At 34.5% G+C, this 27368-nt stretch overlaps 3 protein-coding genes across 5 annotated transcripts; 1 reads left to right on the top strand and 2 right to left on the bottom strand.

Moving 5' to 3' along the window:
* Positions 1-344: 344 nt before the first annotated feature.
* On the bottom strand, positions 345-10512 carry Mcr (macroglobulin complement-related). Of its 2 annotated transcripts, XM_066745725.1 has the most exons (7): positions 10488-10512; positions 10115-10316; positions 9403-9600; positions 5301-9333; positions 3983-4176; positions 3606-3886; positions 345-3362 (listed from the first exon to the last, which is right to left on the bottom strand). In XM_066745725.1, the coding sequence occupies exons 3-7, from the start codon at positions 9594-9596 to the stop codon at positions 3160-3162; spliced, it is 4905 nt and encodes a 1634-aa protein (XP_066601822.1). In that variant the 5' UTR covers positions 9597-9600; positions 10115-10316; positions 10488-10512; the 3' UTR covers positions 345-3159. The 2 variants fall into 2 exon arrangements, with proteins under 2 accessions (XP_066601822.1, XP_066601823.1); XM_066745726.1 differs by lacking the exons at positions 10115-10316; positions 10488-10512 and adding an exon at positions 9943-10024.
* Positions 10513-11061: 549 nt separating this feature from the next.
* Positions 11062-20414, top strand: MED1 (Mediator complex subunit 1). Its single transcript, XM_066745724.1, has 8 exons — positions 11062-11202; positions 11286-11431; positions 11521-11654; positions 11724-11862; positions 11927-12149; positions 12740-12965; positions 13456-13687; positions 14139-20414. The coding sequence occupies exons 1-8, from the start codon at positions 11151-11153 to the stop codon at positions 18393-18395; spliced, it is 5409 nt and encodes a 1802-aa protein (XP_066601821.1). The 5' UTR covers positions 11062-11150; the 3' UTR covers positions 18396-20414.
* Positions 18412-22650, bottom strand: LOC136784814 (rRNA methyltransferase 3A, mitochondrial). 2 transcript variants are annotated; one of them, XM_066745727.1, is made up of 4 exons: positions 21893-22650; positions 21552-21790; positions 21196-21351; positions 18412-21133 (listed from the first exon to the last, which is right to left on the bottom strand). In XM_066745727.1, the coding sequence occupies exons 1-4, from the start codon at positions 22231-22233 to the stop codon at positions 20628-20630; spliced, it is 1242 nt and encodes a 413-aa protein (XP_066601824.1). In that variant the 5' UTR covers positions 22234-22650; the 3' UTR covers positions 18412-20627. The 2 variants fall into 2 exon arrangements, with proteins under 2 accessions (XP_066601824.1, XP_066601825.1); XM_066745728.1 differs by having other exon boundaries at positions 20566-21124.
* Positions 22651-27368: the final 4718 nt, after the last annotated feature.

The following is a 27368-nucleotide window of genomic DNA, read 5'->3' as shown; positions in this document are numbered from 1 at the left end:
TGATAACTGAAACTTTTCCTTTTAATTTCCAAGAGTTTCCATTACTTATAATCAAACGAAATTTGTTATTGTTTCATTGAGATGAACACAACCATTTTTTCTTACGTTTTATCGATTATTTTGTATTAACAATGACCTAGGTCTCGTTTGTCTTTCAATCATTGTCACAATGTTCGCTAACACACTATTGAATACTCTAGTATATATATATATATATATATATATATATTTAAGTAAATAATCTGTTCAGTGTATATCATCCCACTACGCTGTTACAAAAGCATGCAAAATAAAATATACTTGCCTTATAGGCTGCTGTATGGAACAGGCCATATATTGAAAAACAGTCTTTTTGCCAAATATACATAAACAGTATATTGCATTTATTATAAAATACAAAAAAATGAAACATAACATGGTTTACAAATGAAAATGTTTTGGTCTTAGGTAGCTTTTATTAATTAATATTCTATAAACGTGTTTTACATTTGTTAAAAAAGCTAGTTTAAGAAAAAATTATATTATAAAAATACATTATATTCATCTTATATAGTTCAAAAATTTGTTTCTAGAATTAAAATCTAAACACATTTTTCACGTTTTTCTTTTAAATGTTTAACAATAGTGGAATAATTAAAAAATCTATGTTAAAAGTTTTCTGTATACCTTATTGATAATTTCTTTGTTTTGCAAAATCATTGCATGGACGGCATTCTAAGAATTACAAACGTTAAATAAGCGCTTAAGAAGATTTTAACAGGTACATAATGATGAAATTCTAAATGGGAAGGTATTGCTATGTGAACTAAAATGTATATTAAATTACACATATAAAATTAAAACAATTATTTCTGTAATTATTACAAGCTCTAGTCTGCTTAATCCAAGTTTATTGTTAGTGGATTCTTTTTAATAAATGTTTCCGTTATGTACTTCACTGGTCAAACATTTAATGGAAATTTAATTTAAATTTGTGTACTATCAAATCATTTTTGGCAAATAAATTTAATAATTTTTCTTTTATAACTACCTTTAGATTATCAGAGAATTTTTAATCTCTTAGTTAATAAGGTGGCATGTGACCAGTAGAGTAAGAAAATATGAAAGGAGATAAAAGAGCAAGGCTTTCGTCCTTTCTTATTTTACAGCTCATTTTACCGTATTTACTAGACTAATAATGATTATATCTCAACAATGAAACGACGTGAAAAAAATTCACTTTTTCACTGGCGTCTTTTTAAAGAATTTATATTTAAAACATGGTCCATCGAAAGTTTTATACTGTGTATGTACAGACAAAAAATATTTTGATTCAATAACTTCTGTTGTTTACGTTTCAAAAACATAAATTGACAAATACAGTTGTAATTTGCATTGGTATTCATCAAATAAGAATATTCCTTTTAATTTCTAAATAATAGATAATTTAAAAACAGTGTACCGTCAAGGTACTAGACTCTGATCAGTGAAGACAAATTTTCATATTACACTCAATATTAAATCGAAATATAAGAAGAAATTACAAAATGTTTGTTTTTCCAGTAAAAGATAAACATTGAACTTGTATGTAAGAATTAAAACAATTATTAAATAACAATAATTCAATTTATAATAAAATAAAGTTATCATAAACTAAAAAAGACTAATTTCTGATCACCTGTTTCATCTCTACAGAGCAAAGTTTTGATCAGTTCAGGAACTACATTCTAATTAAGGATATACTGTCGATATTTTGATTGAAATGATAGAAAACTTATTGAAATTAAAATATTTCAATAATTATTATATTTTTTTAACAAAACTAATTTTTCCAGGTTGTTTCTCACTTACTGAATTTTTTAAAATTAAAATACTCTTAATTGGAACTATAAAACTGAACTTTTATTTATTCGCCAGACTGATCAGAAATTGAGGACTAATCAGCAAGTAGTGCCATAACGGTAGTAAATTTCATGTTATAAAAAGATAAAAAACTGTATGAAAAACTTATTACCGAGAAAAAACTATTAAAAAAAATTAATTTTAAATAGCTGTGTACATTTAAAATAGTTACGAAAACACACACGGGTCTCCTCAGTATTCATTAATTTTTGTTGCAAGTCAATATTGCAACAAACGTGATGCAAAATATGTTTATTTTTTTGGTTATCAGTATCATACAAAGTAGCGTAAAAGTGTAAGAATAATCTAATATTCTATAACTACTTGTTTTAGGTAAAAATAGTTTAAACTTTAAACACAAGTTATTCCTTGTACAGATAATACATTGCATTCATTTTATAAGGCCATGAAATCATGTTTTAACTCTTTCACTGCATATTTACGTTACATAGACGAACGCTGTTCAAATTTTATTTTGACTTTTGTGTATAGTAGGCGTAACCATCAATTTGCTACTATATGTGATTTGGTTATAACGGTTGATATGTATAATAAATGGTGTAAATAATTTAAATTCCGATGTAACTTATTTTATTGTTATAAACAATTTTAATTAGCACAGCATACACTCTAGGATGAACGGTATTATACGTTGCAAGGCAGTGAAAGGATTGAGATTCTTTTTTTATATTTAATATGCAGATTTAAATATCGTGTCTAAATAGTTTGCTAGTAACTATTTAAAATGTGTCGAATATTAACTTTTAAAAGCACAATATACTAAATGAAGGCGTTCAAAGACTCATACGCTTCTCATTTTTATGCGTGTTTTTAAATTTCTCTTATTGCTAATATATTAAAAAAACTACACTGTTTTTAAAAATAAAAAACATAATAGAGCATAGACTATCTCAGTTAATGTTTTTCTTAACTATAAAACATTATTATCTAACATATGTACAATGTCAAAGTTTGGACGGAATCGATACATTCTCAAAAGTTTTAAATACTTGTTTACATAAGCTACACATTCCGTTTCACACATTGAAAGCATAGAGTGCCGAAAAGCCTATTTTAAGTTACACATTTTATAAAGTTTTCAATTGTCTATGCGTTCAGTACGTACCACGGAATGCAGTCATAGCTTTCTAGCTCTGCTTTATATTTCAATAAGTCTTTCTTATTCATTAAATGGTTCTTAACTTTTCGTTCGATAAAAAGCTTCTTAAGAGATTCTAAAATAGTTATCATGCACTTTTCATAACATAAATGTTTAAACTAGCCTACATTAAATTCAGGCAATTGAAAATATTTCATTACTAAAACTAATAATGAAGAAGCTATTAGCATACCTCCTGGTATTCCTAAAATAGTAGCGGCGTTGTATATTGAACAGTAAGGACATTGAGAGCTGCCACAAACCTCGCAAATATTTAATGTATACGTTGGTAATGCATCGAATATAGATTCATTGAACCGCTCTGTAAGGAATAGATTTATTAATAAACTTTAATTTAATCAAATTTGTTATAACAGATTACTTGCTTTGAAACTTCTATTTATCATTCTATTTCCATTATTATTCAAAATGAGTTTATTAAATATAAATAGATGCTAAATGTACATATTATACTTATAAATTTAATTTGCTCAAAGTCAAATATAGCTAGTTAAAAAAATTAAAAATGTGTAAGTTAATAGTTTGTTTTAATAAGGACTCTCACCTGGTGCATAATAGTCATACACTCGAATTGGAAGATACCGTGACATATTAGCGACAGGGTACCATCGTTCTACTGTGAAATTGACACAGGTTTCTTCCTCATCGAGGTAATCAAAGTAAAATAAAACTTTTCTTTCTTGGAAACGAGCTCTTTGAAGATTTCTTACTTGCTTGGACAATATATATCGATCTAAATTCTGCTGCTGAATAATATACCCTGTCGGTATGGCTACATCTAATACTGCCATTCCCGAACGAGAAGATTCATTTATGTTGGTCCACCTATTTACACATTTTCCAATGATAATTTATAAGAGTAATTGAGTTAATAATATGCCTCATTTTACCACTAAAGGAACTGAACATCAATTAAAATACCTTTGACAACTAATGTATGATATGTGAGATTGATTTCTTCCATGAAAATTAGCTCTGGTATATAAATCAAAAGCTTTTATTGGTGGTTGTGTTTGAAACCTGTTAATGTCTACATTGTATTGTACGGACATTTGCAAAATTGCATATCCAGCACCTTTCGCTTGCACCTTTACTGTTCCCCATGCTTGCGGTATCTAAAATTAAACTTTTTCATAATTTATATAGAAAGTATTTATAACTAATGGAGATAAAATCAGATCATAAAAAAATAATATTTTGAGAAAATTTGTTGTTTAAGTACTCATCATCGACATACTATTTATTATTAAAAAATAATTTTAAAACCCTTGACTACCGTGCTCATGCACAATGAAATATGCTTAAACTACCCAATTTTTTGGTAATCTTATCAGAGGCGTTGGTTTGTAAATCCTACATGAATCGGAAAAGTTTTCTTTGGCTTGCATTCTTATGTTTTCATTATATAGAATTAAATCTAAATTTAGCAAGAGATATGCTCCAAAACGATTTGTATTTAATTTTCATATTGCATAAAAGATTGATTAATTTGCAAAAATGCCTTGTTTTAATATACTGCAATTTTTTTTGTAAAACGAAAATTAAGGAAACTAAAACGAGTGTAGGGTAAAAAGGCCCAGAAATATAAATATTAACCACGATCCATTGCTTAAAATTCATTTTACGATCTTCAGTTCGTTGAATTCAGTGTTAAACTCCAAACAGACAAGGATCTTTGATGATATGGCAGTCAAAGGGTATTTATTAAGAGTTACAAACGTGCCAACAAATTGAACATAGAATCTGATTTCAAACAGGATTATACATAATAATAATTTTAATTTATAGCGTATTTCTCTGTACTTGTTATTCAATTTGCTGGCATCTGCATGATGTCTAATTAGTAGCATACAATTTAAAATTGATTCTTATTAATCATTTTTCTTGAATCTCGTTTATCTGTTTTCAAGGTTTTTAAAAAATTACAAAATACTTTTTACATAGGATCCACCATTGGAAACACATTATAGCATACATTTAATAAAACATTTATCTCAATAACTACTAGAAACATGAATTTTTTGGATAAGACCTTTTGGAATGCAAATAAGAAACTGCAAAAAAAGGTCTTATCCAAAAAGGTTTGAGAGCTTTTATCATTACAAAGTTAATTGTTCTATTGCATCTTTACTCTCTGTGGAGCTGTAAACGATGGACCCTTTATAACTTCAAAGTTTTGTTATAAGAAAAAAAGAGTGTGTATTCTTTTAATTTTATTAATTATTAAAAGTTTACTTGCCTCTAAGGTTTGCAGCTTAGCTAGATTATGGTCATTAACATATAATGTTTTTGTTTGTCCTGGCAAAGAAGTTGCTTCTACTGTCACAGTTAAAGAGCTCACATCTCTTATTCTTGATCTGACAGTATAATCCATCAGAGCTTTCATAGCCCATACTGTATCTTGTGTTGAAGCCCAACCCCCATCGGTCAATCTTTGCGAATTTAACCACTTCACTATTGGTTCAATCATAGTCTCTTGTCTAGCAACATGCACAAGAAGAGCATAAGCAGTTGTTTCGATATTTTCCGAATCATATTTATATGGTAATCGAGGTAGAAGAAAAGGCTTTTGATTTTCTAGCTTATATGGAGGCGGGGGAATAGCTTCTCTTCCCCAATAAGTTAGTCCACCCTCTCTACGTGCATGCCTCGATAAAATATTAAATGCTTGTTCGGCAGTTGAGGTTTTGGCCATTAATAAAGCATAAGCAACAATGGCTATTTCATATGGATTGCCATGATCTTCCAAAAGTTTTAAATTACGTTCTAGCCATTTAACTGCGTTTGCCGAGCTTAATGCTACTTGAGAGCCTAAACCCCCAGTTAAATCCTTTACAGTTTCAAGTGTAATCAAAACATGGGCTGTAAGACTTATGTTTCTGTGTTTAATAATATCATTATCATAGTTTAAAGAACTATTCATTTTTCGATCAGGCAACCAGCTGACTTCATAGAAAGATCCTTCTGGTGTTTGATGCTTTATCACCCAAGAGACTGCTTGGGAAATGACTTCCGGATCAATATATAGATAATTTTCCCACTCATAAAAACTAGCTTCTTGAAAAACTCTTGCACAAAATGCTGTCAGCCAAACACTAGGGCTTGATTGATTCCAATCACTTCGGAAGAAGCTGAATGACCCATCAAAATTCATAAAAGATAACTGACGTTGATATCCAACATTCATATAATAGAAGCTTTGCTTTTCTTGAGTTCGGTTTCTTTGATTAATTAATCTCATGTAAAGAGTAGTGTACATGTTGGCAGCAAAACTAAACATATTTTGTTCAGCACAGTCCATTGGGAGATCCATAAGACTAGTCGCATTAACGGGCATAGTAGGGAATATAGGACCTACTACATCGCCTACTACACTTATAACTGCTTTATTTGAACCAAATACGTAGTAACGATTTTGGTCATATGTAATAATCGGAGTTTCCGTAATATTAACATGCATGTATTGAAACACGTACGCACGGCTACTGAGATCTAGAAGAATGGATTGATGACGATGCTGAGGAAGTCCATCAGCTTCTACAATTAACGTTTTAGTTACTGAATCTTTTCCAATTAATGTTGCAGCATAGATTTTAACTTTGATTTCCCCAAGTCTAACTGGTACAATTGGCAGATAAACAATCGATGCATCTTGGGCAGGAATCCAAATAAAGAATTGATGTTCGCCAAATGAAGTACGTGGTTTATATGATTGAACAATGCCATGCTCTTCCACATGGACAAACTTGTAATCCTTTGAACTCTCCAGAACTACAATTGCTTCTATATTATATTTCAAGTAATTAAAAACTGAAACTCTTACTCCAATTTGTTCTCCTTGTTTACTATGCAATGGCATTTCAACATTAATATAAAAGGGTAATACTCCAATGTAATCAATTGCTTTTGGTAACATTCCAAAACCTTTACTGGGAGATACACTAAAAGCTGTTACCATCCAATGGACAGGTCTTCGAGGTACATCTACGTTAAAAATATATCTTCCATGCGGACCTATATTAATATCTTTCCAGAGCCAAACATTTTCATATTGTCTTTGCACTCTATTAAATCGCCATTTTCTAAAGTTTATCAAGTCGGTTGCATTACCTTGTACACATCGTGTCTCATCCGTTCCATCATCACAGTCAAAAACTTTATCACATCTTTTTTCTAATCTATAACAACGGCCAGAAAGACATTCTCCATATCCTAATGTCCGATTACAATGATCCAAACGTCGATGAATAATCGCATCAGTGAAAACAACCAAGCCAATGTATTCAAATGTACGATTAGCGTCAACACCAAAAGTTGATGAAGGATAGTAAACCAAGTCATCTGGGTCTCCATCATGATGTAGCCAAGCATGTGAATGGGTTCCATTAGTATCCTCACCAAAGTACGACATTTTGGAAATTACATACGCATAAGTTAATTCATTACCAGCTTGCATTGTATAAAAAGACCTGTCTATGCCTGATAGTCCAACATAAGCTCCAGGCTCACCATAAATGGCTATTTCTACATTTTCACCTGTTCTAGCCTTTTTATTATTTATAAAAACAGTGAAATTATTACGCGATATTCCATTAACTGGGAATGTCAATGAATCAGCAGTAACATCTCCATATCTACCGATATGATAAACAATAACAGTAGCTACAGGTGCCATTTCAGAGCTAAGTGGAATAGCAAATGTTTTAACATTGTGTTGCATTGTGTCTTCTCCATTTAATAAAATAATGCCTTTAGACATAATGATATAATTAAAAGTATCAATATAATAATTTGTTTGAACAACAAACACCATGTATTCACCAACTTTGCCTTTTTCAGTGGAAGTGGAAATCTTAATATGTTTTTGATTCGGGGATTCATGAGGAAGTAATAATAACTCAGTCTGGGCACTGTAACCTTCACCATCAGTAAAGTACGCATGAACTCTCATGGAGCTAATATCACCCAGAATTTGGTGAGCATTTTCCATATTTCCTTCTAGACCAAGTTGCTTTCTAAGATCAACATTCATAATCCACATTGCACTATTATCAGAGGATACTCTAAGATATTGTTCATTTATGGATCTCACACCACCAGATCTAATTTCAACATCTGCACGAACTCTCATTTGGGCTCCTAATAACTGAGTGGATCGTAAAGCTGAATTATCATGAAATGATGCAACTATTGCTAAGTTGAATGGCATAGTAGGTTTAAAAATTTGAGGAGTACCACCGAGGAACTGTACTCGTACAGTTGAGTTAAAAATTCTAGCAGTAGAATATCCTGTGATTACTTCATCTAGAAATCTTTCACCTACTGTAGCAACTATTGTAACTTCCATTCCATCAGCAGAAGAAGCAAAATTAAGTAGCTCGCTCATAGGGTATTGGAAATGATAAGTTCCATTAAAAAATCTCATCACTGGCACAGAAGTTTGATAAAAATCTGGTGTATTAAACCAAGCAGGATAATATTCATTAAAATTGAAATATTTTTCTACTGGTTCAACTAGAGATGTCATTCTTGTTCTATCAATAGGCTTAAAACTTGCTTTTAATGTTAAATTTCCTTTCACTGGAGCTCCAGATGTATAATTCGCTTGCACAATACCATATATATAAGGATCATTATCAAAAAAGAAGGCTGGCATGGTAATATTCACTTCAAATCTTGTTTGATAATATTCTTCCACTTGAAATGTTTTCTCTTCTACTTGACCTTGCGCTATTACTTGAATTATCCATTCACCAAAAACAGGTTGATCAGAGAGTTGATATGATAAAGAAACAGTTCCTAAATTACTTTGTCTACTTAACCATCTTCTCATTATTCTCCTATTTGGATCCAAGATGAAAACATCGACTGGATCATTGAAAGCTTTGAGCTCTGTATTAATTGGTATGGTCCTAAATCTTATCACTTCCCCTTGCATATATACTGGTTTATCCATTTGAATAAAAATGGTCATAGACCTTTGAGAAAACATAAGTTTTGTTTCATTTAAAAATGCCTGTCCTCCATTAATATTATTAAACATTCCTTCAACTCTTAATTTGTAATCGCCTATAACTGATGTAGGAGGCATCCTCATCATCAAAGTTTCCGGAATACCTTCTTTAACTTCTTGATAATCTGCAGCAATTTCTATACCATTTCTTTGAATGGATGAACGTATAAGCATAGGAATTGGAGAGTGAAGAACATTTACAGCAACTCTATAAATTTGACCTGGTCGAACCATTTTTGATGCTACCACAAAATATGTCCTAAAATATAAATATTCTATTTTCTTATTACTATTAATTAAAAATATTTATATTCTAAGGTATACATACGCTTCTTTAATTATAACATTTTCATTAGGATTGGTTGGACTTCTAAAGCCATAATTGGGAGATTGATCTCTGTCATCATAATTATACCAAGGAGCTCTGGTTGATTCTCCTGGGGACTGTTGTGGGTACTGAGAATCTTGAGGAAATTGGGCAAACCCAGTATTGAAACAAACTAACCAGAGTATCAGCCACATGTTTCTATGGATATAAAAATAAATAATAGTGAATATTTCTCTTTAAAAGTAAAAAAATTATATGAAATTTGGAAAATTGGTCAAAAATAACAAAAAAAAGAATGTTGTTATTGTTGTCAATTTAAAGTATAGTTTTCTTTAAAATAATGTAGAAAAGTTAGATAAATTTCTAAATCCTATTTAAAATTCAAATACTAATAATATATCTCAATTTTACTCATTTAAGCTATTTCAATTTATAAATAGAGCCGACGCCCATTGACTTGAAACACTGTCATTTACTTCATAAAGCTGTGAAGACTCGACATTAAATTATAATATTTGAAAAATGTAAACAGAAAGATACCCTATTTATGTTAATCGATGCATTAAATGCACGTACGAATAGGTATCTTTCTACAATTATATTCATCGATGTGGAATGCGTCGGTCAACGCCCAACTGAACGTGCAAAGCTTATTCTAAAAGTTAATAGTATAGTAAGAAAGTAAGAGAGAAAAATGCTTTTAAAAACTCACTTATTTTGTTATATCCACAGCTATTTATTATATCAGATTACCAAATGTAGTCTTTTTACTCAAGTTTTAATACATAATGAAGACCAAAAAAGATAATGATTGTTGATTGCTAATAAAATCATAAAAACAGTAAAGCTTTCTGCAGCTCGGCCTGATTCGGCCACTCGCCAGTCACCACCACTCGGCTGAAAACTGAAAGGCACTGAAAAAGTTTAAAATACACTATACAAGTATACATACATACTCCCAAACATCACCAGAATACTACTTCCACCACATGTATGCGTCATGCATACTGCGCTATAGTTATACATAGTATTGTATATGTATACTTATGCTGATAAGCGTTGCAAACGCCAAGTGTGGAACGCACCTAAGTTAAAGTTAAAATCAGTAAAATGTTAAAAACGTTTTGTTAGGCGAAATGTCTGACGAATCCATTAAATCCATTTCCCTGAAGATTACGAGTTGGTTGATTATAATATACAAGCGATCGCGCAGAGAACTGTGGTCTGCCATCCCAAGACCTCCGAGACTTTCGGGTGGTTTGGGGGGTTTGGGGCTCGCTCGGGCTGTTCGAGGACATTCAGACCGATTTCTCGAATCGTGATTCGTGAGCGTGAGTGAACACGCTTTAGGAAGTTCAGGCCTCAGGCAGGTAGATTCAGGGAGGTGATTCGTTGGTTTATTGTGATTGTTTTTGCGTAGTTAGGGTTAAGTTTTCTCAGAATTTCTTTTAAGGAAGCGTGATCTTTAATTGAACTCAATTTGGTTTGAAATTGTACGGTTTAGTACTTCTTTAAATATAAAGTTTTCAAACGATTCTCCGTTTCTCTGATTTCTTTTACTGGTGTGAAAGAATGTTAAAAAATATGCATTTTAACCAATACCAATGAGCTGCAGATTTAGTGCATTGTATGTTCAGCAGCTTAACTAATGTAAAAAGAAAAAATATAAAATAATGCAATGCTAATAGCAAAGTAATGTTGCTTAAAATGTTTGCTAATTACAAAACAATGTTGATTGTATAATATCCATGTTTTCTAAACAGAAGGACATGGATGAAAAAAATGGACAGAAAACCCTTGGTAATCGTACATTTTTTTCTAAGTATACTTAAGAATTAGTATTTTTTAAGGAGAATGATTAAATGTTTTTGTTCTGCTTATAGCTGGGCAGCATTGTCCTAGTGGGGGTGCCAACATAGATAAGGGAAAAGAATGGCAAATGGAATTATTGATGGAAAAGTTAAGGTCTAAGTCTTCCACTTTTAAGTCTCTTGTAGAAACTGCTAAAAACATGCGAATGGCTATGTTGGTAAGTTTAAAACTTTTAAATTACTTTACAATGAAACAGAATAGTAGAGCAACTTAGTTTAAAATTGGATGATTTTATTTTTTGCATAGGATAAGCGATTTGCACTTGATAGTGTAGAAAAGAACCAACTTCAAAAATGTTTAGATACCTTGCAGCATTCCATAAAAGTAACATCTCTTCAGTCAATGGTAGAACGTCTAGAGAGCCTTACTAGACAGTTAGGGTATGATCAAGTAATTAATTTGTTCAATTTGTGAGGGTTAGAATTGTATTAATAAATTTATTATCATAGGCTCAAATTTATGATTCCTGGACCACCTGGAACTGAATTGTTTATATCGTCTGATATGTTTTTCTTAGAAGTTCTTCTAGAGCCAACAGGTGTTGTTAAAGATGTTAAAATTCATCATGAAGGAAAAAATGAACAACAGGTACTTATTTGAGAAATATAAAATCTACTTTGTGATTATAAAAAACTAAATTTTTCATTCTTAGAGTTGTGAAGTATTAGTAAAGTGTCTATCTCAAGGAGATTTTGTAGACTTTACAGCACAGCTTGAGGGATTAGCTTCGATTTATCAACTAAATGCAGATAAAAAAGTAAAATGTAAAGCCTTTAGTGCATTACAATCATTAGAAACAGACTTAGGGGCATTGGCACAGCTACAACAAACTTTTATGAAGGATACCTTTAATCTTGTACATAAGAGTCCAGTTGGTGAGTAATTAAAAAATGTTATTTCTATATCTTTTACACCAGGTTGACTGCCCTATATGACATAAACATACTCTTTTGAAAATCTCTTAAGACAACTTATTAGAATATATAACAATATATATATATATAGGTTTTTATTTAAAAAAAAAATGTAATCTGTTTTCTTACTTTACAAATGATAAAATAATGCCACCATCTAATAGATTTTTAAAAATACTATACATATGTATCAAAAATTTTTCCTTAGACTTATAAAATTTTCAAAATATTTCAACATTTCCAAACTTTTTTAATATTTTATGTAAGTATGATATCAAATTAGCACAATATCTTGAAAAGAAACACTCCCTATGTTAATTAAAAAAAATATTCAAATGCAATTATTACTTCAAGGCTTTGTGATCTGGATATTTGATAAAAAAATCTGTTATATAGTTAGGTAAATTGTCAACTTTTTAACTGAATAACAAAGTGGTATATCAAAAAATTTTAAAGCATTTTTAAGTACATACTAATGAGTTATGTGCTTTAGTATCTTCTATTTAATTTTTGTGTACAACATAACAGGTAAATATTTATTTTTGGTACAGGAATTTTAGAAAGAAGAAAAGGAGGACATGCAATGAAATTAACATATTTTGTATCTCCTTATGATTTAATTGATCAAGAAAAACATAGTTGTGATTTATTAAATCCAGAAACTATTATAAAAAGAAAAATTGGTCACTCTGCTACAATTTGTATGGAAGGATCTACTGCACACAAATTGCCAACGTCAAGTATTTTAACCATAAATCGTAGCTCTACTGGAAAAGGGTAATAAATAAAAATTTAATTTAAAGCTTCTTCTATTTTTAAAGTAGTTCAAAATCTAATAGCAGATTTTAAAATATGCTATACACCAACCAACATATATGAGAAAAAGGCTTAAACAATTCATTAATTTTGAGTTTTGTTTATTTCCAGACTTTACATTTCTTCTAAAAATATTTTGGTAGACTCTGTAAATGGTTTTAAAAGTAAACAGTATTGATCTCTCTTTGCTGCAAAAATATATATCGAACTGTCTGATTTAAAAAAAAAATTTCTTACAACATGGCCAGTCGAAAATTTTAATATTTAATTTTTTTTTTAATGTTTCATAACTTTTATTTTATTAATCATTTTATTACTTGTTATTAATTGTTTCATTGCCTTTTTATATTTGTATCACTGCATTTCTGCTATTCATTAAGCTGTACCATTGATGATGAAACTACTATAAGTAAAAATAGAAGAATATTAATTATATAAACATTGTTTGTAGCACACCGTCATATGCAACTTTGTCTGGTACAAATTCATCAATGCTACCTGCGTGTTTTGTGCTGAAGCTTGCCCACAAAATGCCAATGTGTGTGGAGCTATTAAAACGAATACAAAAAGTTACTGATCTGGAATGTACTGATGTTTCTGCATCTCATCCACTACTCAGCTTAATAGTACAGCATACTAGCGATGGACAACTAGATTGTAAAAATAATAGAGGACTTTATGTTGTGAGTATTAATTAAATTATTAACCTCTTACTGGATAAGGATTTTATTGGGCATTAAAGCATTACACGCCAATAAGCCGATTGTTAATTTTTAAATGTCATAAATCTGAAGGGTTTTTTGGTGCACTAACTGTGATACTAGAGAGAGAGAGCTATTCAAATTGCCAGATAAGCACTGTTGATACAATAGTGGTGGTAAGGTTCGAAATGCAAAACTCTTAGCGGTTTTAATCAGAACGGCATTATTGGCAGATCGCATTTTATCAATAAATTATGTCATCAAAAGATCCTTTTTTTTTTTACTCTTAACTATGCCAGAAGAACGCTATGCGATGATTTTATACTTTGGTTTGTTAAACTCAATCTTTCTTCTACCCAGTAAGGGGTTGAATCAAAAAAAAGTATCTAGCAATTATCTTTTACGGTTATTATTTAAAATTATTAATTTATAGACCCTGCCGGATCAGCAACATTGCTATTTTCTGATGGAAAATAAAAATATGGAGGGTGTATTAGTAAGTAGTATACCCTTCACTCATCCAGGACATGTTCCACAGATTCTTATTTACTTGCGACAACAAGCACTTTTTAATTCATTAATAATGAGTTGCGTAAGACCGATGGCACGACAAGATCCAGAACACGCAACCATTTTTGAGATAAGTGCATTGTCATGGCAGCACATATCTATAAGTCTTGAGCACCCATTTGAAGAAACCATGGCTACTGCAGAGTTAGATTTAACTGATATATCTGCGTTAAAATGTAAATTATATGGTTTAAGTATGGCAAATACCGAACAAACAGCCGAGTTGGCGGAAAAGATCTTACAAAAATGTCTTAGTATACCTTTAACCATGCGAACGCTTATAAAAATTTGGGAAGGTAGAAATATTATTAATGTTCACTCGATAGGAAATAGTAACGGAAGCTATAATATCAATATGGGTCCAAATAAAGATCAAAATAATCAAAATGGATCCGGTGGTATACCAGATTTTACAAATGGAGATACCAAAATCAGACAAGAGCCTGGTTTAAATAATGGAAATGGAATGATTGGAAGACAGCAGGTGCAACAACAGCAGCAGTCTTTTTTAGATGCCGGAGCGGAGAATAGTATCGGGTTTCCGTCGTATTCCGGCCAAGCCGATACGACAACTGCAATGTTAAATCCTCTTCAATTAGGGGCTTTGTTAGGTCAAGCAAAAAATTCTGTATCAAGCCCTATTAATGAAAAACCTAAAAAAACTCGTAAGAGAAAAACAATAGATACTTTATGGCGAAGCCCTAAAAAGAAAGCAGAAGACGGTGAAATTTTATTGGAAAGTTCAAGCTCAGATTCTACTCCGCTCGGAACACCAACAAGCGGCCGAGAGAATATTACTGACACAAGAGCATCGACCCCTACCTCAGCAACCAGCATGACAACGGGTTTAGATTTTTCTAACTTGGATTCGGCAGACATTATGGGTACGGATAAAAGCTCAGATTATGATATAGAAAATGAGAGTGAGATAATGGAAGTACATGATTTTCAAGATGTAGAAGAACTCATAAGACGCAAACCAAAAAAGCGCGAAGAGAAAAAGAGTCCGACGATTTTCGAAGATAGTAAAAATATAGTGCTACCATCAGTAAGCATAACTCCATTTTCAGGCAGTAGTTTAGGCACGACACCGAATTATAATTCTGTATTAACGGGAATGGGTCTGGAAAGGCGCCCGGGAATCGAAATATTTCCTATAACTTCGGCGCCACAGACTAATCTGCCAAGTTCAATTACCATTACACCCATAGCTGGCCCAACTACGGCAAAAGCATTAACGGATGACCGTAAGGAAAGGAAAAGCTCTAAAGGCAAAGCAGATGATAAAGCAAAATTAGAGAAACGAAGAAAGCGGAAAAGGGAAGATGGTCCCATGGGGCCACCACCTGATAAGTTACCTTCAAAACAGGATCCATTATCTAAGCCTGTATCTGTTAGCATAAAGCAAACCGAGTCTCCTCCAAATTTAGGTTCAAGACCATCATCACCAGCAACAACGCTAAGAAAATTTAGTCCCTCTCCAACACACACCAGTTCCTTAGCACTTGTTGGGAAGTCTAGTCCTACATTAAAGCAAGGTAGTACGAAGCCGGTACAAAGTCCGAAGCATTCGCCTGTTTACAGCAGTAGTCCAAAACATAATCCAGTGTCTGCTAATGTGAGTCCGAAGCATGGAACTTCATCGCCAAAACATGGTACTTCAACAAGCACGGGCAAACCTAGTATGTCTGCTTTAAAATCTGCAGCAAACTCGCCTTCAGGAAAAAATAGCGATTCAGTGCAATCTAAAGTGAAGTCTTCATCGTCCTCATCGAGTAAAGAGTCTGCACGCGATAAGGAACGAAAAACTTCGTCATCGTTAAATTTTGGAGGATCCAGTGGTCACCAAAGTCCAAAAACCAAAGCATCTAGTAGCAAGTCATCAAAGCAATTGGAAGGGAGCTTAGTACCTGTTACTGAAATTCAATCGAATTTGCCAAGTAGCGGTGATAACACTCCACCGCCAAGTGGTTCTGACATTGGAAAATCTGCAGTAGCGCAGCAGCAAGCTCGAAACAGGAAAGGCTCTCTGAGCGCTGTCATCGACAAGCTGAAAAATGCACAACATTGCACTGATGATAGTAGCAATGGTGGAACAAAACCTAATAGTTCAAACCCCAATAACAGTAACATTAGTAGCAGTAGTGGTAGTAACAGCACCAGTGGTAGCAGCAACAATAGTAGTAGTTCGATTAATCAGAAGGATCGAAATTTAAGTGGATCTTCTAATAAAGTAATGGAAAGTAAATGCCTTGGTAAAAACTCGTCCATTGACACTAAGAATCCAGCAGAATATATGGTAAAACATAGCTCCGATGGTATGAAAATTACAATTAATAAAACTCGTACGAAAGATTCAAAATCTAGTGGTAACGTGAAACTTTCGTCCATGGTAGCCGCTTCAGGAACTTCTTCGATAACCTCAGCAGCTTCTGTTTCTGGCAACAGTTCTCCTAAAACACATACAGGTTTAAAGTCTGGTATAAGCTCAAGTCAGCAATCTTCGAAAAAGCCCCAATCGCAAACATCTCCAAAATTAAGTAACTTGTCGTCAACTGGGGCAAAAACTAATTTATTAGGACAAAAAGTTCTATCAGCATTAAAATCAATTTCTGGGTCAAATACAGGTAATGGTGGTAATGGTACTGTAAGTACCGTTAGTGGTGCTACATCAGGTGGAAGCAGTGGACTTATGAGAGGCGCATCTTCGAAAAATTCAGGATCACCTAAAACAAGTAATTCTGGTGCAACGGACCTTAGTCGAAATCGTGATAAGCCTCGGATCCCGAAATCCGGGGATAAAAGTATATTCGGACCAAAAGTTATGGGTGATGTAAGAAAATCTAGTCCATCAGGAATTAGGGAGGAGAGTGAGAGTGAGCGGGCTTTTAAGTTACTTGCTGCGCATGCATCCATTTCAAATCTACCAAGTTTGCCACCGCAGCTTGTTGTAGAAGGTCTCATGAAACAACTCGATACAAATTTTCAAATACCAAAACTTTCTGCTCGTGCTAACGCGGACTCTGCTGATAAAAAGTCATCAGATAAACTGCAAATTATGCCAGAAACTTCAAAACCTCTGGACAATTTATCTTCAAAACAGGCTTCGGATCAAGGAAAACATCCAGTATTATCCAGTGGCGCGTCGTCTTTTACAAAATTATCCTTGGATGATCAAGTTTCGTCTAACCAAAATAGAAGAGACCATTCTCAATTGAAAGCAGATAATTTATCACTACCGCCAACTACAGTTTTACCACTTAATCTTGAAACGGAAAGCATAAGCGGTCTGATGTTGACACCGTCTTCAGTTTCAAGTTCGCACGAGTGCGATGTTCCGACGAATCTTTCAATGCAGCTTTCGGATAATGAATTAAGAGAAACCTCTTCTAAGGAAACTGGTGTTGGTAGGCCTAACTCCCAATTTTTAAATAACGCATTAAATAGTTCTGTCAGTGGAAAGGATGAAGGAGACAACAGTGGAGCAGTTATGACGATATTACAGAAAGGTTCTGATTCTTTAATAACTCCAAAATCAGTGTTTCAACCACCAATGAGTGATGGTAGCACAATAAGTGGCAATGGTGGTAGTGGATCAAACAATAGCGGTGTGAGTAAAAGTGGTTCGGAGAGCTTAAATCTTAGCACAAAGCCGTCAGATACTATTTTAAGTAAGTATAACAAACCAATGGAGGAGAAAAAACAGCAACAGTTGCAGCAGCAATCGACTTCTTCTACCTCAACTTCTATAAGTAGTATTGTGCCTCTAGAGACGGTATCCAATTTGGTGAAAATGGGTACATCGGAAATACCTGCGACTACATCGCAAGAAGCTGCTGAGATGCTGCTTGACTTTTCTACGCCAAAAGAAGTTTCGAAAAGTTTAAGTATAACGAGCATTCCTGAAAGAGCCATGACTCAAGCTGCCCCTGTGCGTAGAAATACACCACCACCGCCACCACCGCCTCCAGCATTCCCTCCGAGTCCATCCGTTAGTGTACATATTGTTAAAAGTCCCGCTCCCTCTCCTAGAGTCATCCCCCCGTCTCCACATTCAGCTTCTCCCTGTATAACCGACGATGAGCTTATGGACGAAGCGCTAGTTGGGATAGGCAAATGAAGTTTACTTAAAATTTATTAACTGCAAAATGTTTCTTCTCTTATATGTAAAATTGACTCTAGGATATTGGATAATTTGTTTTAATTTAATAAACTGTTTGTAAAAACTCCTTCCTCTGATAGAAACTGTTAAATGCAGTATATGAAAATATCAGCCTTTTATGAATATAGCGAGTCTTTCCATTATTGTACAAACTGTCAAATGTTAAGGCTATTGAACTATATATGTTAAAATTGTCACATTCTTGCTGCAGATATTTTTCTTTCTTTTCTTTCTTCATTCATCCTATTTAACCAGTAATAGATACACAAGCTTCGGCAACCCTTAAACAATCAATATTTTCGTGTAGTAAATATTAACTTAGTAAATTGAAGATTCCCCCTGGGCAATGCGGACGTTGCAACATCGTTAATTTGCGATCGAATGACCAGCAAAATAACAGAGCTTATCCAGACAAGTTTTTAAATCGGATTTGAGGATAAAGCTGAGCAATTGTTACACGATAATATTGATTGTCTAATGAGACTTAAAGCTGCTTTTAATTTATTAAAGTTTTTCGTATATATTTAAATCTATTATACTTATGAAAATCCAGTTGAAATATATATTTGTAATTATTTCAAACATTCATATTAGAATACTGGCTACCGAAAGATTTAAAAAAAGGACTATGCACAGTGAGGACTACATTATTGATCAATGTACGAAGTAATTTCTGATACTTTACATAAATTCATTGTTAATTTTATTTAATAAGTTTCACATGGGTACGAATAATACTTTGAGCAGAATTAGATACGTGAGAACTTTTACTCACGATGCTGAACTAAACTTTTTTTCCAAAGCTTCAACCGTTTTCGCGGAAAGTCATTTGCCATAAAGATTGTGCGGAGACTAATTTTGCAGTTGCTATACGGAAATTTAAAGAAATTATAATTATTCCATAATGGAGCTAATATAATATTTTGAAAAACTTTCGAGATATGTTACAAGAATACGCAATTTAAAATTCATGGCTACTTTAGTACCACTTTCAAATGGTTAATGCCATTGATACAATTGTTTCTCACTTTGAATTAATCCATTTTGCTGAAACATGTTATTTTGTAAATGTTCTGTTTCCTAGACAAGAGGGATGAAAATTACTTTAGCGTCTTATTTTATGTAATCTACGATTCTGTTATATTTTGTTTCAACGTGTCAGACGGTATAAACGGATGTGAAACCGAGAGAAAAAACGAGTCCTTAAGGTAATCATAGCACTGGACCAAGAAACACAATAGTGTCTTTACGGAAAGTGATACAAAAAATACAGCCGAGATACTATTATCTATTGCGCGATTGATACCATACTAGTCGAAGTCAAACATCCCTTAATTTTGAAATAAAAGACTTCTGTTATTATAGTTGACAGGTTAGTGATGGAATATACAAAAAGAGTTAATTAATACACAATGACAAATAAATGAATATAGTATAGTTGTACATTCAATACAATTTTAAGTTCTATATTTTTCTTTGTCTCTCTTTAAAATTAACTATTGCCGAAAAAATATTATATTTTTGACTCGATTTTATTCAAGGGGAGTCATTTTTATTGTACATGCCCTAAATTTCCCTACTTCAATTTTCTAAAACTGGAAAACATACTCAGAAATCTATTTTTTTTTCTCAATTTGAAAACTTAATCAAATCAAAGGAATTAATCTTCACTGCTTCTCATATATTCTTTTAGATTATAAGATCATGTTAGAATTTTGCTCAAGTATCGTACATTTTCTAGTATTTTTTAAAAAACTATTTTTGAATACTTCATAATCAATTATTTTCCAATTATAACATAGACTTTTTTTTCTTTCTTTTTTAAATTAAATCATATCAAGTGTTTGACTTTGATTTGTGTAGTATGAATCCAGCATTATGACTACCTTAACAATGCATGATGTCAGTTTTTACATTTACTGTAAATCAATGTAAATAAATAAAGATCACGTGAAGTGATATTTGGCCTGCCATCTAGTATTACTTTAAATTCATTAATCTATACCTGTGTTGAATGTAATTAAAATAGGTATATGGTAGAGACTATGCTAAAATATATTATTTCACAATCATAAAAATTACGAAATTATTGTTACAATGTAAAAAATACTAATTTATTTTTTACAAAGATTAGTGTGTCTGAGGCAAATACAAAGGAAATAAAGTTTAATAGATTGTGCAAGAACTGTTTCATTCTAATGCACTTTGCAGTTTTAAAAATTGTCTTCTTATTTCAAATGTTAATATTCCAAATGCCATACTATTATTCAAGCTTTCCACGTCATTTGTAAGGGGAATATTAATTCTCTTGCCTTTTTTTTCTAATATAAACTGAATAGTTTCTGAGCTTAAACCTTCTGTTTCTCCACTGATGATTAAAACAATACTTGACTGAACAAAGTCTACTTTAAAATATGGCAAAACAGGAATATCCAATAATTGTTTCTCTAATATTTCTCTATCCTCTTTTTTTTTTGCTAATGCATTCTTGGGATCATTATTTTGGTGCATGTCGTCTTCTGACTTAGGGAAAGATCCTTCATTGGTAAATGTTTTGTTATCTGCTAGATAAATATTTGACTCATTTTCAATATGATTCAGAACGTCATCAATTCGTACATCTTTGTATATTGGTATCCGAAAATGCGCTCCTGCTGCACCACGTAATACCTTTGTATTCCAAAGGTCTACGCAACCTAATTAATAAGTTTGTTCTTAAATTAAGAAATAAATAAAAATAATTTATAACAATATTTACCTTGAGTCAATATCACTTTCATACAACCAGCAGCAGCTGCAGCTCTTAATATGGAACCTAAATTTCCAGGCTCTCTTACATTATCGCAAATAATTGTAATTGGCAATGTATCATCTGCTGAAGCTATTTCATTAATGTTGGGTGTTCTAAAAATAGCTACAAATAGTATCATAGATTTAATATTTGAGTTGCATCAATACTAATTCAAATAATAGATGTTTTTGTTATCTACATTTTATATACTCCATTCTTCTTGCAAAGTTAATATCAAGTTTTGGATAAAGTATACATTATTGATGAAAAGTACAAAAAGCAGTAACAACAAGAACAAAGCTAATTCCTTTATAAATATTTACCCATTATACCAGGAGAGGTTGTCAAGTCTGACCAGGTTTTTAAAGAGCGATATGGAACTTTATAAAGTTTTGTCTCACTAGGTATCTTAAGTCTATTTAAATCATAGGTATTATTAAAAAAGATCTTTTCTGGAATTTCACCAGCTTTAATTGCATCTTCAATGAGCCTGTAACCTTCTAAAAGTATTAAGTTATTTTTCTCTCGCATTTTGCGATTTTTAGTAGCACTCAATGTGGATCTAAAACAAATATTTAAAGGTTTCAATATGCCAGAGAACTTTTGCTTTTAATAAGATAGGTTAGGCTTGGAAAACCTTTTTTTGTTTTAATTATAGTCTTACATTAATATGTTATCATTTTCTTTTAGTGCGGTAAATGTTACTTTTGGTTTTATTAATGTCTTATTTGTTTTCTCTTTATTCCTTATACTTTCATCTGCAGATTCCAGTTGAAGAACCTTTTCTGAAAGATCTGTGTGGTGTAGTCCAACTTTCAGTGAAAATTTTGTTTCACTGCAATCCAACTTTTCAGAAGCAACATATTCATTTTTCTCTTTTATTACATTCTTTTTACGAGATGCAAATCTAGAATAACTATATTCTGAGCTTGTTAAAATTGATATTTGAAATGTATCTCTTTTTCTAAAAGATCTTACTGTATAATTTATGACACTGCGTAGCATTTTATTTTATAGGCTTTGTTTACTATGTTTATATTATACAATGTTTAGAACAATTTTCATGTAAATAGAAGAACACTTAACCTACTTTGAAATTTAAAGTATTCTTTTGTGGGATAATCGAGAGTATTTGAGGAGTATTATTTTTTCACACTGTGTTACCTTGCATGCCGTTATGCCCGTTATTTAAATTTTATGTTGAAGTTTCATATGTATGTATATGAATTCGCACATGGAGCATAGAGGTTTAATTCATAAAAGAAGTACAGTGTTTTTCTCTCTAACAGCGGAACATAGGATTGTAACTATGAAGCACTTACTATACATTTTAATAAAAGCGTAGATAGTTACAATTTAATGTTTATTTTAGTTTAATTGCTTTTGTCATTTTACTCAATTAATTTTGGTTACTACGTTTAATTAAATGGAAAACTGACTATAGTAAAATTTGCTATAGTTAATACGAAATCTATATTCCGCTGCCAGCAAGTCTCATATCCAACATAAGAAAAATGGCCAATCAAAATGTGTACTTTCAGATTTTTACAGTTATGTTGGATATGATGACACTGGCCCTTAGGCTCGGTGAAACAAATGCAGGAAGAATTTGAAGCCAAAATAGCAGATTTCATGTTTGGAAACTCGAAGATAGGTCAATATCATGTAGTGCCAACATGAAATGGTCTAATAGATGATTAAGAAAAATGAGAACATGCTAGTTGTAGCAGAAAGAGGTTACTAAAGTAAAAATAATGAATGGAAAGTTGGAATATTCTTACTTTCCATCCATTATTTTTACTTTAGTAACCTCTTTCTGCTACAACTAGCATGTTCTCATTTTTCTTAATCATCTATTGGACCATTTCATGTTGGCACTACATTATCATCGAGCGCTATAGTCTCCCATCACCCTGTATATGCTTCGGTGGTTCAAGGGTCTTCTTCGCCGTGGCCCTACGTTGTGACTCATATTATTTGGACGCTCCGTGAGGGGCATGCAGCGAACATCAAGGTCTGTCCAGCGACTGCACAATCCATTGCGCAAGTATATGCCACGGATTGCTTGTTTACATACAGCGAGACTTGAGCGTGATTGGCTCAAGGGTCCGGCGGACTTTTGTTTGGGAGGGATTGGTTTCTTTGCTTGGAGGGGGGGCTTTCTCCGGGAGGAGAGCGTTTCTCTTGGTAAAGGAGCAAAAAAAACTGTGTGTTCTAGTGATATAAAGAAATAACGTTACTGTAGGTTTTTTTTTTAAACATTGTGGTCCATATTGTTGAAATAATTTATGATTATTTTAGAATAATTATTTTTTATGTTCTGGTATTCAGAATAGCGCATTATAGTTGTAACGAGATTGCAAATGCTTGGTAATGCGTTAAACCAAAAGGGTCTGCTTGCCTATATTGTAAAAAAAAAAAAGAGATAAATGTTCCTTAGATCTTTATTAATAACATTTAAATTGTGGCTATAGTTTGGAGAAATTTGTTTTACAAGGAATGTCGTTCCAAGAGGATTTTTTTTTTTTTTGCATAAGAAGCAATGTTCATTTTTAAAGCGATCATTCTGCTTGGTTTTGAAGGACTTTAAAAAAAAATTTATTCAGGAGTTTTAGCATTTTTTTTACAAAAAAAATATATATAAAAAGGAGAATTTTTCTGAAAATGTAACCTAACCGGTTAGGTAACTGGTTAGGATGAGGTTAGGATGCTGGTTAGGCTGAGGTTAGGTTGCTGGTTAGGTGAAGGTTAGGTAGACCCGTTTTTCGCCTCTATAAGGTGCGCGATGACCTAACTGACCTAACCGACGGTTCTGATCATGTTTCGGGTGCGCGATACACCTTAACCGGCTAGGTCACCTAACGCCCCCTAACCAGACCTAACCGGTTAGACCAAGCCAAGGATTATTAAGCCGCCGAAGGCGGCCTATTCTTTGGAAATCTATGGTTAGGGGATCTAACCGGTTAGGCTTAGGTAAGTGTCTTAAGCCGCCGAAGGCGGCCTATTCTTTGGAAATCTATGGTTAGGGGATCTAACCGGTTAGGCTTAGGTAAGTGTCTTAAGCCGCCGAAGGCGGCCTATTCCTTGGAAATCTATGGTTAGGTCGATCTAACCGGTTAGGCCAAGGTAAGGATTTTAAGCCGCCGAAGGCGGCCTATTTCTTGGAAATCTATGGTTAAGGGACCTAACCGGTTAGGCCAAGGCAAGTGTTTTTAGCCGCCGAAGGCGGCCTATTCCTTGGAAATTCCTGGTTAGGTCGATCTAACCGGTTAGGCTAAGTTAAGTGTTTTAAGCCGCCGAAGGCGGCCTATTCCATTGAAATCTATGGTTAGGCTTTGGCAAGTGTTTTGAGCCGCCGAAGGCGGCCTATTGTTTGGAAATCTATGGTTAGGGGACCTAACCGGTTAGACTAAGGTAAGGATTTTAAGCCGCCGAAGGCGGCCTATTCCATGGGAATCGATGGTTAAGCCTAGGCAAGTGTTTTAAGCCGCCGAAGGCGGCCTATTCCATGGAAATCTCTGGTTAGGTGACCTAACTGGTTAGATCTAGGGAAATTTTGATTAAATTCAATCTTTTGGAGGGGGGTTTGGCATGCAATGGGTGTTAGGGTGTTAGGGTGTTAGGGTGTTAGGGTGTTAGGGTGTTAGGGTGTTAGGGTGTTAGGGTGTTAGGGTGTTAGGGTGTTAGGGTGTTAGGGTGTTAGGGTGTTAGGGTGTTAGGGTGTTAGGGTGTTAGGGTGTTAGGGTGTTAGGGTGTTAGGGTGTTAGGGTGTTAGGGTGTTAGGGTGTTAGGGTGTTAGGGTGTTAGGGTGTTAGGGTGTTAGGGTGTTAGGGTGTTAGGGTGTTAGGGTGTTAGGGTGTTAGGGTGTTAGGGTGTTAGGGTGTTAGGGTGTTAGGGTGTTAGGGTGTTAGGGTGTTAGGGTGTTAGGGTGTTAGGGTGTTAGGGTGTTAGGGTGTTAGGGTGTTAGGGTGTTAGGGTGTTAGGGTGTTAGGGTGTTAGGGTGTTAGGGTGTTAGGGTGTTAGGGTGTTAGGGTGTTAGGGTGTTAGGGTGTTAGGGTGTTAGGGTGTTAGGGTGTTAGGGTGTTAGGGTGTTAGGGTGTTAGGGTGTTAGGGTGTTAGGGTGTTAGGGTGTTAGGGTGTTAGGGTGTTAGGGTGTTAGGGTGTTAGGGTGTTAGGGTGTTAGGGTGTTAGGGTGTTAGGGTGTTAGGGTGTTAGGGTGTTAGGGTGTTAGGGTGTTAGGGTGTTAGGGTGTTAGGGTGTTAGGGTGTTAGGGTGTTAGGGTGTTAGGGTGTTAGGGTGTTAGGGTGTTAGGGTGTTAGGGTGTTAGGGTGTTAGGGTGTTAGGGTGTTAGGGTGTTAGGGTGTTAGGGTGTTAGGGTGTTAGGGTGTTAGGGTGTTAGGGTGTTAGGGTGTTAGGGTGTTAGGGTGTTAGGGTGTTAGGGTGTTAGGGTGTTAGGGTGTTAGGGTGTTAGGGTGTTAGGGTGTTAGGGTGTTAGGGTGTTAGGGTGTTAGGGTGTTAGGGTGTTAGGGTGTTAGGGTGTTAGGGTGTTAGGGTGTTAGGGTGTTAGGGTGTTAGGGTGTTAGGGTGTTAGGGTGTTAGGGTGTTAGGGTGTTAGGGTGTTAGGGTGTTAGGGTGTTAGGGTGTTAGGGTGTTAGGGTGTTAGGGTGTTAGGGTGTTAGGGTGTTAGGGTGTTAGGGTGTTAGGGTGTTAGGGTGTTAGGGTGTTAGGGTGTTAGGGTGTTAGGGTGTTAGGGTGTTAGGGTGTTAGGGTGTTAGGGTGTTAGGGTGTTAGGGTGTTAGGGTGTTAGGGTGTTAGGGTGTTAGGGTGTTAGGGTGTTAGGGTGTTAGGGTGTTAGGGTGTTAGGGTGTTAGGGTGTTAGGGTGTTAGGGTGTTAGGGTGTTAGGGTGTTAGGGTGTTAGGGTGTTAGGGTGTTAGGGTGTTAGGGTGTTAGGGTGTTAGGGTGTTAGGGTGTTAGGGTGTTAGGGTGTTAGGGTGTTAGGGTGTTAGGGTGTTAGGGTGTTAGGGTGTTAGGGTGTTAGGGTGTTAGGGTGTTAGGGTGTTAGGGTGTTAGGGTGTTAGGGTGTTAGGGTGTTAGGGTGTTAGGGTGTTAGGGTGTTAGGGTGTTAGGGTGTTAGGGTGTTAGGGTGTTAGGGTGTTAGGGTGTTAGGGTGTTAGGGTGTTAGGGTGTTAGGGTGTTAGGGGTGTTAGGGTGTTAGGGTGTTAGGGTGTTAGGGTGTTAGGGTGTTAGGGTGTTAGGGTGTTAGGGTGTTAGGGTGTTAGGGTGTTAGGGTGTTAGGGTGTTAGGGTGTTAGGGTGTTAGGGTGTTAGGGTGTTAGGGTGTTAGGGTGTTAGGGGTGTTAGGGTGTTAGGGTGTTAGGGTGTTAGGGTGTTAGGGTGTTAGGGTGTTAGGGTGTTAGGGTGTTAGGGTGTTAGGGTGTTAGGGTGTTAGGGTGTTAGGGTGTTAGGGTGTTAGGGTGTTAGGGTGTTAGGGTGTTAGGGTGTTAGGGTGTTAGGGTGTTAGGGTGTTAGGGTGTTAGGGGTTAGGGTGTTAGGGTGTTAGGGTGTTAGGGTGTTTAGGGTGTTAGGGTGTTAGGGTGTTAGGGTGTTAGGGTGTTAGGGTGTTAGGGTGTTAGGGTGTTAGGGTGTTAGGGTGTTAGGGTGTTAGGGTGTTAGGGTGTTAGGGTGTTAGGGTGTTAGGGTGTTAGGGGTGTTAGGGTGATTAGGGTGTTAGGGTGTTAGGGTGTTAGGGTGTTAGGGTGTTAGGGTGTTAGGGTGTTTAGGGTGTTAGGGTGTTAGGGTGTTAGGGTGTTAGGGTGTTAGGGTGTTAGGGTGTTAGGGTGTTACGGGTGTGTGGGTGTTAGGGTGTTAGGGTGTTAGGGGTGTTAGGGTGTTAGGGTGTGAGGGTGTTTGGGTGTTAGGGTGTTAGGGTGTTAGGGTGTTAGGGTGTTAGGGTGTTAGGGTGTGAGGGTGTTTAGGGTTGTTAGGGTGTGTAGGGTGTTGAGGGTGTTAGGGTGTTAGGGGTGTTAGGGTGTTAGGGGTTGTTAGGGTGTTTAGGTGTTAGGGTGTTAGGGGTGGTTAGGGGTGTTAGGGTGTTAGGGTGTTAGGGTGTTAGGGTGTTAGGGTGTTAGGGTTGGGTTTAG

This window comes from Prorops nasuta, unplaced genomic scaffold, assembly GCF_024137725.1.
Source record: "Prorops nasuta isolate Cenicafe-Biocafe unplaced genomic scaffold, Cenicafe_Pnas_1.2 PNAS00073, whole genome shotgun sequence".
Lineage (NCBI taxonomy): Eukaryota > Metazoa > Arthropoda > Insecta > Hymenoptera > Bethylidae > Prorops > Prorops nasuta.
The sequence above is the reverse complement of the archived record's forward strand: the minus strand, read 5'-3'. Positions and strand labels throughout refer to the sequence as shown.